General features: G+C 43.3%; 1 protein-coding gene across 6 annotated transcripts in view; it reads left to right on the top strand.

Annotated features, from left to right (window-relative positions):
• The window catches only part of KIF1B (kinesin family member 1B), a 142,535-nt gene that overhangs the window by 122,570 nt on the left and 6,916 nt on the right, over positions 1-13,049 (top strand). For all 6 annotated transcript variants that reach the window (XM_045898724.3, XM_045898727.3, XM_045898728.3 and 3 more), the window contains 8 exons: positions 808-913; positions 5,341-5,455; positions 6,309-6,442; positions 7,211-7,272; positions 8,466-8,611; positions 9,043-9,279; positions 10,405-10,476; positions 12,096-12,217. In XM_045898724.3, coding sequence (XP_045754680.2) covers positions 808-913; positions 5,341-5,455; positions 6,309-6,442; positions 7,211-7,272; positions 8,466-8,611; positions 9,043-9,279; positions 10,405-10,476; positions 12,096-12,217 — 994 coding nt within the window. The remainder of the gene's footprint in view (positions 1-807; positions 914-5,340; positions 5,456-6,308; positions 6,443-7,210; positions 7,273-8,465; positions 8,612-9,042; positions 9,280-10,404; positions 10,477-12,095; positions 12,218-13,049) is intronic.

The raw sequence follows: 13,049 nt of genomic DNA, 5'->3' as shown, positions 1-13,049 counted from the left end.
ACCCTTAGAAGGGAGATTTTACACTCTACTGTCTAGGGCAGTGGTTTACAAGCTTTTTTTTTTTTTTTTTTTTTTTTTTAAATGAACATTTATGTAGTGCTTACTCTGTAACAGGTACATTTCTGAATGCTCTAGAAATATTAGTTTATTTAATATAACATAACAAACATATAACGTGGTTGTAACAATCATGTGAGGGAAGAATTGTTAATCCCACCTCACAGAGGAGGAAACCAAGACTCAGAGGTTGAGCAATATGCCTAAGCCTCACAGCCAGAAAGTGTTGAAGCTGAGATTTGAACCCAGGCAGTCCAGCTCCCTAAGCTGTGCTCTTGACCTCTATGCCATACATCCCCTAGGATTCCCCTAGTGTTAATTTGAAAACGGTTGTAGGATTTTGAACAAGAAAGTAGTATAATGAAGGCGGTGGCTAAAGAAGTTTATGTAAAGTGAGCGCGGGGTGGATTGGAGAGGGGGAGAGGTGAGCAGCCGGGGGGCCAGTGCCGTGGCCACCACGGTGTTCCAGACAGGAAGGGGATGACCTTTGTGAGCAGGCAGTGGTATCAGAAATTAAAGTTGAGATGAATATGAGAAATTTTTTGAACAGAGTCTGTCAGGTTTCACAGTGGACTAAATGTGGGAAGTAAGTGGAAGGCGACGTGTATTGTGGGAGACCACTCAGTGGTGAGCCACGTGACCTTCCAGCACCTGAAGGTACCTGGGTTTAAAAGTTTCTCTTTGGCTTAATGAATCTCCCTTGTGTTTTTAAGTGTACCCCTGTCCTAGTTTGTTTATTCTTCCTTGTAGGCCGGATCAGGAATAAGGCTGAGGTGGATGAGGCTGCGGTTGATGCCATCCTCTCTCTAAATATTATCTCCGCCAAGTACCTGAAGTCCTCCCACAACTCCAGCAGGTAGGGAGGGCCCCTATGCAGCCCGATGAGTCCACACTCTGGGGGCTGATGCTCCCCCATTAGATTCCTTTTTCACCCAGTGACTGCTGTTCAGGTGCAGAAACATATTCCTTTCTCACTTCAGACATCCCTTTCCTCCCTGCACCCCTGCTCTCCAAAAGTAAATAAATAAATAGAGATCGGTGTATGTGGATCAGTTATCCGTATAGAATGAAAATGTTCTGTCCTGTGTGGAGTTAGAGTAGATGTAACAGAGTCTGAGAGACAAGAACAGAAAAAGAAAATGCAGCATGCTACCCAAGGGTTTAAAAGTACAAATTAATTGTTGCTGAGCTGTTTTCCTATGAAGGGGTTGCTGTGGAGAAAGGTCTGTTGGTCCTGAGTGTCATGGAAACACGCCCTCCGAGGCATAGCGAACCGTCTTGTGTTTAGCTTTGGCCACTGCCAGCAGAGGCTCCAGGGGTCTCAGTGTTTGCTTTTCATTTTTATTTACTCATAAAGGTGATAAATTAATACATATAAACTCTTCTGAACAAGGTTGTCTGCTATAAATAGTGAATTTTACTTTAAATTTTAAATTAGTTTCCCTTAAAATTCCATTTTATAATCAAGTGATGACAGTGCATAAAGTCCATAGCCAGTCTGCTTTCCCATGTCCGACTGGAGATAAATCTCTTGGGGCCCCCCTCTGTCCCCAGGAAAGGAGTTAAGTCACTGTGCACAGACCCCACTCCTTTATGTGGCAAGGGCTGGGGAGCAGAGGTTGGCTCTGTGTTCTGATGTGGCCTTTGCATTACAGGAGGACTTCTATATACCCCTCTCTGCTCCTGAAAAACGTGCTCACATCTGTGTTTGAAAGAGGGAGAGGAAAAAGGAGACAGAAAGCAGAAACAGGATTAGAAGTTTGGGCCAGGATTAATTTTTTTCCGTTACAGTTTTGCATAGAAAGAGGGAAAAAAAGCAACTGTCTGTGTGCTTTTTGCCTGTAGGTGGAGCTGCAGGCACTGTGAGAGAGAGGGAAGGAATCTGAGGGTGTGCCGGTAGGGGAGGGGTGGCAGAGGTAAAGAAGCATGCTCTGGCCCTGCCCGATCTATTCCTGGGCAGAATCGTGAAGAATGCCGTTTCTCTGAAGTCAACATTAACCCCACATGGTATTCTCTCCACCTGGACGTTGATAGCAGATATTCAGGTGGCATTCACCATATTTTCTTGGCAACTATGAGAAATACATCTTAAATTTCCCTAGAATACTTAGCAAAATACACAGAACAATGATGTTTGGTTCAAATGCTGGTTGCCTGCATTAGAGTAACCTTCAAAAGTCCTTTGATTCATACCCAGCTACGGGTAGGATGCTGTAGATTAATTTGGCTTTTGTTAGAAGCAGCTTCTTTCACAGGAGAAGTTTAGAGTTAATTAATCAAAAAAGTTGGCTAAAGTTAGGTATAATAAAAAAAGATACGCACTTTAAACAATTTAAGCTATATAAACGTACATTAACTTGTCAAGCTCTTACCGTAGGGCCAAAGCCTTTCCTTAAATTGTAGGCTCATTTATTGAACTTCTGATTGTTATTCTTGCAAAACCATGCCCATAATTCATCATCTGGTTTTTAGTTGGGTGGAACAAGAACTAGAAACCTATGAAGAATCTAAATGCAAAATCCTTTAAACTTTTTATCATTTATCATTAAAATTTATTATTTGCCCCCCCCCTTTTTTTTACACTGATCATACCCAAACTTAACAGGTGTTTTTTAACTCAGCATTATCACATCTTTTAAAAAGATTCAACTTGGGGTGCCTGGGTGGCTCGGAATCGGTTGGGCATCTGACTCTTGATTTTGGATCAGGTCGTGAGATCAAGCCCTGTGTCTGACTCTGTGCTGACCATGGAGCCTGTTTGGGATTCTGTCTCTCTGCCCCTCCCCCTGCTCACTCATGCTCACACCTCTCTCTCCAAATAAATAAATAAATAAAGTTAAACTTAGTTTTGTTTCACACTAAACAAAAATTCCTTTTGCCCTCATGTTTCATGGATTTGCCTAATATTTTATTAAGTTAGATGATTATAATAAGTACAACTGTATAAACAGGTTCAGGACCAAATACTGTTGATACTTGATAAGCACAATACTCAGCTCTTAGAAGCCAACTGTCTGGCATATGAGATACCACTAGTTTAGGATGCTCACTGCAAAATGGACATCCTTTTTTATATTAGGAAATACAGAGAGCATAAGTTAATTTGGCAAGTTGCTAAGTAGAATTTAGTTAAGAGAGCTTTTGTTCTGTTTGCCTAAGGTTTAATGTTTGAAGTTGAACTTAGAGACTGCAGTTTGGGTGTGTGATGTACATTTATCTGTGAGAGCCATTCCGGCGTGCTCATTGGATGTGTAGCCCACAAGGGCCACTGCTGCTCTTCTTCCCAGTCCTGCTTATGTGTTACCTAATTGACTTGGTTTTCCCTTCACTCCACAGCAGCTTCCTACCATTTCCAGTACCGAGTCACCTGCAGACAGGTGTTAATAGAGGTGGTGTTCACCATCCCTTCTGTGCCCAGCATTTTCCTTAATTAAATGTCTCAGGAGAGGGACCCATGTCATTGTAAGCTGTCTATCAAATTGTGCCCCATGGAGTTCTCTGTTAATTGTCCACTTGGATTCACTTTGCTTAACAGCAAATTTGTCCTTTTTTATATACTTTTTTCTCTTTTGCTTTTCTCTCTTTTTTCCTTTACTTTTTTGTTCCGCAACTGCACTAACAAAAGCCTTTTCTGTGTTTTTGCAGGCTCTTTCTTGATAAGGATATTCCTAGGTATTTTCTGTTTGCTTTTTTGCACATAAAGATTCTAGTTTATCAGAATGCTTTATGTCTTATGTTGCTTAGACTACTGTTTTAATTTAGTAGTTTTTCCCCATGCAGACCTAGGATAGAGCAGCACCTTATCTTGTGCCCTGGCTTTTCCTGATGCGTGTACAATTTCACATACAGCTTCTTAAGTGATTGGTAGAGCGCTTCTTTTCTCATCCCATTTACTAAACTCTTGTCCATTTTATTTTTATGCACCTTCAGCTTTTCTTCTGCTAGATTACAAATTAGGGTGTTACTCCCCCTCCTTTCATATGAAATCTCAGCCTGGGTCTTCTCTTCTCCTTGTCTGTCCTCTCTTTCAGAAGCTTGAAGGTTTGCTGCTCTGTAGCTTTGCATAATTATCCACTGTTTTCTTGGTTTTATCCTGTGAGGTAGTAGAGACCAGTTCAGCTATTTGGGAAGCTGAGTCTGTGAGAAATAGGTTGTTTATTTTTAAACATTTCTCTTTCTGCTGTCAGAGCTGCTTGTCTCATCTATTTTCTTCTTTTGGGGTAGAAAAAAAATCCTGGTTCAGTAGTGAAGGAAGTCTTTCTCCTATCTCTCTTCATCTGATTTAGGGAAGTTATTTGTTATAGGAAATCTAGAAAAGACAGCAATAGCAAGGTTACTATTGGGAAGGAGCAAGGAGGAACGTAGAAGGAAGCAAAGTGTGCAGAAAGTCTTTCTCGCTGAACTGGGTGTGAGCCAGTGGTGATGGAACGTGCACTGTGCAGAGTAGACACTTGTCATGGGGCCGGAGTGGGGGTGGAGGGCACTGCGGGCAGAGCTGGGAGCTGGGCTGTAACTCAGTGCGGTGCTTCGGACGATGCTGCAGAACTGGCAGAACGGATGTCAGGTCAGGTCTGTGGGGCTTTACCAGTAGGAGAAAAGGAAGATATTAGAACAACTTAAAAAACTGTTTCTGGGTGCTTATTAAGTCAAGCTTCTAGTTGTTACTGAAGCGGAAGATTGCTTTTCATGTGGATTTTTTTTGAAAAGTAACAAATAGTAGTTAGCCAGCTTTGGTATTAAAATCATTCTTTTACTTAAACATCAGCTAAGAATAGCCTCCTGTTCTTTTATTTAAAATTAGACTCTCTGTACTTAAATTATTCTGCCTGTTTTCTCTGTCAGGCCTCCCAGGTGTTTGTGACATTTCGAAGGCACAGCGGAACTGGACTGGGATGTGAAGATAGGATTGCAGGCTCCTGAGGATTTGCTTCCTGCCCTATTTGTTGACTGCGGAGGCGCTTACTTAGGCTTTCTTCCTTTAGTTTCTGTCCACAGGCAATCTTAATCTCTTTGATTGATCTGTTTTTATGTTTATAGGCAGAGAAGCAGGCTTGTCCAGAAAAAAAAAAAGCATAGCTAAGTGCTCCTGGATGGTGGGTGGGGCGAGAGACTGGGGGCCTATCTTTTCCTTCTAGGGGATAAAGGCACCACCGTGTCATTAAATGATCTCAGTATATTCCAAGTGTTTGTTGGTGTAGGATTCGGTAGTGTTACTGACAGAGAACCTGGACTAAGGTGACTTCACTTCTTCTGGATGACTCCTTCTTGCCTTTCTGACCTCAGGACCTTCTACCGTTTCGAGGCCGTGTGGGACAGCTCTCTCCATAACTCTCTTCTTTTGAACCGAGTGACGCCCTATGGGGAAAAGATCTATATGACCTTGTCAGCGTACCTAGAGGTGAGGAGACTTTGAACCTAAATCGCCGTGAATGGCTAGCCCTGAACAGTGGGCAGATTACCACAAGAAATGAGGAGGAAAGATTCGACTGCATTTTTTGTCAACTGTTGGCTACTGTTCTGATTGTATTCGCTTCTGTTCCTCATCTCTACGTAATCACAAAAATCCTACGACCGGGCGCCTGGCCAGCTCGGTCAGAAGAGCGTGCGACTCTTGATCTTGGGGTCGTGAGTTCAAGCCCCATAGTGGGTGTAGAGATTACTAAAAAAAAATAATAAATAAACTTAAAGTCATATGGCTTCTATTATAACTTCAGTTTTAGTAACCTAATTGCCTTCTTCAAAGAAGATACAATTTAAAGAAAACTTCACCTCTTGTTTTTGTGGCTGTGGGCAGAGCCTAGTAGTGATCAACGGCACAGACCCTGGAACCAGCCTGTCTGAGTTCAGATTCCGGTGCTGCCACTTACTGCCAGCACGTCCTTCCACAGGGGCTCTCTCTGTGCCTCAATTCCCTCATCTCTTAAACAGGAGTAGTCATGATGGCATTTACCTCAGAAAGGTGTAGAGAGGTCAGATACAAAAGCATTCGAACAGTGCTTGGCACATAATACATAATAACTATTAGCCATTATTTCAGAAGAAAGTTTTTTAAAAATTGGGGAAAAGAAAGCAGCTGCAAGGACTACGACCTAGTCTTGCACACATTATCTGCCGAGCTGCTATTGAAGTAATTGGTAGAGCTGAAATAAATCTTCCAGCCCCCACCAGCTTTCCAACTAAGCTAGTGCACAGAGTCCTGCCACAGACGCTCTGTCTGCATTTAAGTGGAGCCCACTCATTTGTGCTTTCAGTTGGATCATTGCATCCAGCCGGCGGTCATCACCAAGGACGTGTGCATGGTCTTCTACTCCCGGGATGCCAAGATCTCGCCTCCACGCTCTCTGCGCAGCCTCTTCGGCAGCGGCTACTCAAAGTCACCAGACTCGTAAGTTTCTGAGACAAATGTAGCTTCCAGCTCGTTTGCCCCCTACAGAAGCAGCTGAGCCCTCGGTGTCCCTCGCCTGCTGCTTCAGGGTTGGCTTACAACCTGATACCAGGAGTGCAGTAACTTCAGAGTGTTGGCATTTACTGCAATACTGATGGACACATGAGTGTGTGAAGGAAGGAAGGAGTATTACATTGTGAGCACTCGCAGAACAATTTTGCAGGGACTAAATGTTCTTTCAGATGTCATTAATTCTGATTACCACTGGGATTTTCTTCTTTTAAAGATTTATTCCTATTTAAGGTATATCAAAATACGTCAAGACTAATACAGGGATTACCGTGCCTCACTATCCAGCCTAACTAATAAGTGTTACTAATACGTGGAAGGTCCAGTACCCTTCCTAATCACATGCCCCAGATTTGATGCTCATCGTTTCATTCTAGTCAGACTTTCCCCCTCATCTCTTCTCTTGTGGTAAGGCAGATCTTTATTTTTTATATTTGTATTATAAACTTTTGAGTTTATCGTTCAATTTTAGTCCTCCTGTTGAAGTAATTCAAAAGATTGGGATGAAAACAAACTCCTTCTAGGAAAAATATACTTCTTAAGTTCAGAATAAGAAAAGAAATAAGAAATGTCTGTAATTATATTTGAGGGTGGGCTGTAGTCCCTACACAGGAGACCGTGTTTTAAGTAGAAGGAATTGAGATTTTCCTGTTTTTGTGCTGTAAGAAGCTAAACAGTTGTTTGTTTTAATTCGAATAGCAATCGAGTCACTGGAATTTATGAACTCAGTTTATGCAAAATGGCAGACACGGGTAGTCCAGGTAAGCCCGTATGGATTGGGGAGGTGATAGTTATCTTTGCCTGTGTTTGGAGTATATTATGTCAAAAATCTATCCTACCCATGTAGGATAGATAGAAAATTTTTTAGAAACCAGGTATATTTATTTTATAAGCCAGTTTTTTGGTGGTGATGAGAGTTACCTTTTTCTGAGTTACAACACTATTTGGTTTGTGACCTGCAAAAACAGTTATAAAAATTGTATTGAACAAAATGTCACGAGGTTGCAATATATTATAACAAAATTTGGGTCTATTAGAATGAATTTGGCTTGGCAAACTTCATAACCGTTTCCCTTTCCACGTTAGCACCAAAGATATCTTGGCAAAACGTAACTTAATAGGTGCTGTCAAGCTAGAATTCGAAGTTCCTGTGCTCTAGGGAGACAAATTATTAAATTGAATCTGTGCTGTGTCCTTTTTGATGTCTCTCTGGCCTGCTGCTGTTCCTCTAGCTTGGTGGCCTTAAGCAGCCCTTTGTAGTTCTATGTTTATAAGCTGCAACGTGGACAAAAGTCAGGGTTTTTAAAAAACATTTGATTAAGGTGAGTTTGGTCATTCATTTTAGAGAACATATACAGAAGAAGGTCAGGTCCCACAGGTAAGATTTAGATTAAAGTAAGAATTTTGAGTATGAATCCAAGTCTCAATAGCAGCTAATTATAGTGTCCGGATACATCCTTGAGAAATTTTCTTACTTAACATTAATTTGTGTCTTTGATATGTAAAAACAGTATAACATTTTTTAAAATTAATGGAAAATGATGGGGCTGAAGCTGTTTGTCATCTGCAGTCCCAATTAAGCTCCTGAATGTGGGGTGTGGTTGGGGGTGGAGAGGTGGTCCTTTCTTACTTTTTTCATATGGGTGTATTTTTATATATTTGGAACCATAGGGTACAGACTAGTCAGTCTTTCTATATTTTCACTTAACACAATAATTTGGGCATTTTCTAAAGTTGCATTGTAGTCTTCATTGTTATCAAAGAATGTAAAACTCTGTTTTAAAAGAAGTTCAGAGAATTGCTTTGAGGGAAAAGGGATGAATTTTTATTAATAATCAAAATCCCTTGTATCGTGACTGTGTTGGTTTGCCATGTATATGAATTACTAGTTTGTTTTGAGCTAAAAATGCAACCAGGTTTTTCTCTGAAAAAAAATTATTTCCTCTTGTCTCAGGCATGCAGAGGAGGAGAAGAAAAATCTTGGATACGTCTGTGGCCTATGTGCGGGGAGAAGAGAACTTAGCAGGCTGGCGGCCCCGCGGGGACAGTCTCATCCTGGAGCACCAGTGGGAGTTAGAGAAGCTGGAGCTCCTTCACGAGGTATCCAAGGGCAGGAGACGCTCAGATGAACTCTGGAGCACGACTCCCAAAGTGTCAGTCACACTCACCTTCTCTGTGTGATCTTGGCTTTTCAGCTTTCAGTTATGATGGAGGCATATTTTGCTTATTAAGATTACGAGCTTTGAGTGCCTGGGTGGCTCAGTCAGTTAAGTGTCCGACTCTTATTGTCGACTCAGGTCATGATCCTGGGGTCATGAGATCGAGCCCCATGTCAGGCTCCTTGCTTAGCGGGGAGTCTGCTAAAGATTCTTTGTCCCTTTCAGTCTCCCTCTGCCCCTCCCTACCTTGTTCACATGTGCACACACTCGCACATGTGAACACTCGCACTCGTTTCTCAAACAAATAAATCTTTTAAAAAAGAATCTTAACAAGCTTTATGTTTGCTGAGGCATTTGTGTTGATCTTCTTAGGTGGAAAAAACTCGCCACTTCCTGCTGCTGCGTGAGAGACTTGGTGACAGCATCCCCAAATCCCTGAGTGACTCGTCCCCCAGCCTCAGCAGTGGGACCCTCAGCACCTCCACCAGCATCTCCTCTCAGATCTCTACCACCACCTTTGAAAGCGCCATCACCCCCAGTGAGAGCAGCGGCTACGACTCGACAGACATTGAAAGCCTGGTGGATCGAGAGAAGGAGCTGGCTACCAAGGTGTGAATCCCTTCCTCGTTGCCGAGCATTTTCCCACCGTGAGACTCCTGTGAGCTTGTTGGATTTTTCGTTTTCATCTTCCTTTGAGGGCCTCTGTTTCAAGGCCTGCACTAGCTGTGAAGGTAGAAATAAATAAGACTCCATTTCTATCCTTACTGAACTCACAGGTGACTCGGTGACAAGCATATAATAGAGGTGTGTGTCTGGAGTCTGGGGGAGCCCGAGGAGAGGCCTCCACGGGCCGGTGCTGCTGAGCTGAGCTTGGAAGGCTGCACCAGAGGGGGAGCCTCGTAGGCTACACGTTCAGTGCTAGGGAATCACATGGGGACCGTGGGGAGGGGCAGGGCATGGAGTCAGAGACTTGGGGCAGGACCAGATCTTGCGGGATCTGGGGATTGGACTAGCATGGAGAATGTCCTGGGGGTGATGTGGAAATATTTTAAACAGGTGTTTGTGTTTTAGGAAGATTGCTGTGGCAGCAAGAAAGAGGGTGGGTTTAGGGTGACAGAGCCTAGAGGCCCAAAGAGCTCTTTATTGCGGTGCTCCAGATGAGAGATGGTGTGGGTCTCAGCTGAGGCGGGAGGCTGCAGGGAGAAGAGGAAGAGTCGGCACAGAAGAGACTTTGGGGAGGTAGAGTCGGCACTCCTTGTTGCCCAGATGGGGTGGGAGAGGGCAGAGGGGTTGCTGAGGATGACACTCGGGCATATGGTGTCTGGACAACTGGCCCACAATGGAATATAGAGGTGAGAGGGCTTCTGTGTCGTGTTGTTTCAATAACCAAACGGTCTTCTAGTCAGTTTAGAAAAATAGGTCCATCCAGAAGTGTCCATGACTTTTAGTACCAGGACAAATCGGAAGGGGCACTGTTGTGTTCTTAAGCACTTCTCAGCTGTGGTGTTGGCAGCTATTTGCTTTCGTCGTCTTGAGACTGGCCCTTTTATCCACTTAATTTGTCTCCGTTAGGCATACTCCAGGCTTCCCTTGCTAAATTCTTACTTAATTCTAGAGTTGTTGTGGCAGCACCTGAGCTCCCCTGTGGGTGTTAGCCTATTGTTTTCTCTTCCTGCCTTGCATCCAGGGCTTCATTTAACCATTGAAACTCACACTTTCCTCTCTCTTCCCTAGTGCCTGCAACTTCTCACTCACACCTTCAACCGGGAGTTCAGCCAGGTGCACGGCAGCATCAGCGACTGTAAGGTGAGCAGCTCAGATTTCCCGTCCCAGGCTCCCTGCTTTGAGGTGGTTTCAGATGGGTGTAGCTTTGGGTCTGAGGATGCAGGGCATATCTGCTCTTGTATTTATTTAATTTCTCAGAGGCAGAACACTGACTTCTGCAGATAAAGGCATCCCCCTGTGTCTCTTAGAGTGTTATCAGATGGGAAACATTTTGGCTTTTCCCCGAATCCCTTGGAGGAGATTCTGTAGGGGCTGGTATGTCACTGTGTGACAGGACACCAGAAGTCCTGAGGTTCGTGGTGGCATTAAATGTTATCACCTTCAACAAAGAGTGAGGTGAGCACTTTAAAGAACCTCTGCAGTGCTCATGCAGTTTTAGTCATTGTGACATTTTTTTGCTGATCCTCAGACTCCAGCTGCCTAGGTGGCCTTGGCAGCCTTGCTGTCCCTTTCCCCGGGATAGTCTTCCTCCAGAAGTGCCCACGATTGGCGCCCTTTTCTTGTCCATTTTTCAGCTCAAAAATGAACTCCTTAGCCCCCTCTGTAAAGGCAGCAGCTCTCTGAAGCTGTCTGACCTCTCTCCCTGCTTTAGTTTTTGCTGTAGCCCTTCCCACTACCTGATGCTTTGTGTTATTGACATGTAGTTGACACACGGTGTTAAATTAGCTCCAGGCATACAACACAGTGATTGAACAGTTCTGTACATCACCCAGGGCTCACCACACGATAAGTATTGTCCCCATCTGTCACTGCACGACGTTATTACAGTATTATTGACTGTATTCCCGATGCTGGACTTTTCATCTCCGTGACTTACTTATTTTATAACTTGAAGTCTGTACTTCTTCATCCCCTTCATCTGTTTCCCCCATCCCCCCACTGGTCTCCCCTCAGTTTGTTTTCTGTATTTAAAAGTCTGGTTTTTTGCTTGGTTTTGTTTCTGTTTTTTAGGTTCCACATGTGTAAGTAAAATCATACGGTATTTGTCTTTCTTGGTCATATTTCACTTAGTGTAATACCCTCTGGGTCCATCCATCTTGTCACAAATGGCAAGGTCTCATTCCTTTTTATGGCTGAATGATATTCCATTGTATATATAGATCATCTTCTTTATTCATTCATCTTATCAATGGACACTTGAGTTGCTTTCATATCTTAGCTATTGTAGATAATGCTGCAGTGAACATAGGTGTGCATATGTCTTTTTGAGTTAGTATTTTCATTTTCTTTGGGTAAATACCCAGTAGTAGAATTACTGGATCATAGGACTACCTGACACTTTGCAAAGTGTTTGTTGATTTGTTTGTTGTCTGCCTTCTCCACTTACAGCGTAAGCTCCAGGAGGGCAGGGCTTCTGCCATATTCTTAGAATAGTGCCTGTTGTTCTAAATACTGGGCTCATAGAGATAGGTTCATTTAATTAATGCAGGAGTGTCACAAAATAAAAAGCCAGCCTTGCCTCTTTTGTAAATGATTCCTAATGTGACATTCAGGTCATAAAGTATTTATAAGTCGTTTTCTTGAATAACCTACAGCAGCAGATACACGAATGTGAGGTCACTGGGTGTCAAAGCTCCTCGTTGCAGAGGTATTTTGGGTTTTCAGCTGCATCTCACTGGCTGTCTCCTGTTTGCCTCCAGTTGTCTGATATCTCTCCTATCGGACGGGATCCCTCTGTGTCCAGTTTCAGCAGTGCGACCCTCACTCCCTCCTCCACCTGCCCTTCTCTGGTAGAGGCTAGGAGCAACTCTCTGGATCAGAAGTAAGTACCCTAGTTTACTTAAAAAAAAAATAATAATCAGGGTGCCTGGGTGGCTCAGATGGTTAAGCGTCTGCCTTCGGCTCAGGTCATGATCCCAGGGTCCTGGGATCGAGTCCCGCATCGGGCTTTCTGCTCCTTGGGAGCCTGCTTCTCCCTCTGCCTCTCTCTCTCTCTGTCTCTCATGAATAAATAAATAAAAATCTTAAAAATAATAATAATAATCATAATCATAATCATAATTAAAAGAGGCGCCTGGCTGGCTCAGTTGGTGGAACATGCAACTCTTGATCTCAGGGTCTTGAGTTCAAGCCCCACGTTGGTGGTAATGATTACAATACATACATACATTCAAAAAAAAAGAAGCTGCAAGTACCCAGACTTCACTGAGAGAAGCTAGCCTAAGAACCAGAGAAACACCAGCCTTCCTCTAGCTCAGTGGTTCTCTGCTGAGGGCAGGACCATCCGTCTTGGCAGCACTCAGAAGTATGTGGGAGCCTTTTCTGGGTATCACAGTCCCAGGGAGATGCTCCTGTACCTTCTAACACCATGTCTCACCAACTTTCTATAAGAAAACCCTTGGTTCCTCTTCTGAATCCCTCTCCTGCTCATTTTGGCCTTCCATTCCCACTCCTTTTTGGTTCCCCAGTCATACCAGACAGACCAAGTCCCATCTTGGGGAAAACAGTTTAAAACTAGTTTGGAAAATATATTTAATGGCACAATAAAACATATTGGTAAGAATAATAGAGACAAATGTAGTCTAGATCCCATGAATTCATCACTGTAATCACTTGTTTGTGACTCACCATCACACTCCCTGGCCCGTCTCCAT

The sequence above is a fragment of the Mirounga angustirostris genome, unplaced genomic scaffold (genome assembly GCF_029215605.1).
Source record: "Mirounga angustirostris isolate CCGP_5_RB_7025 unplaced genomic scaffold, mMirAng1.0.hap1 SCAF_4, whole genome shotgun sequence".
Lineage (NCBI taxonomy): Eukaryota > Metazoa > Chordata > Mammalia > Carnivora > Phocidae > Mirounga > Mirounga angustirostris.
The sequence above is the reverse complement of the archived record's forward strand: the minus strand, read 5'-3'. Positions and strand labels throughout refer to the sequence as shown.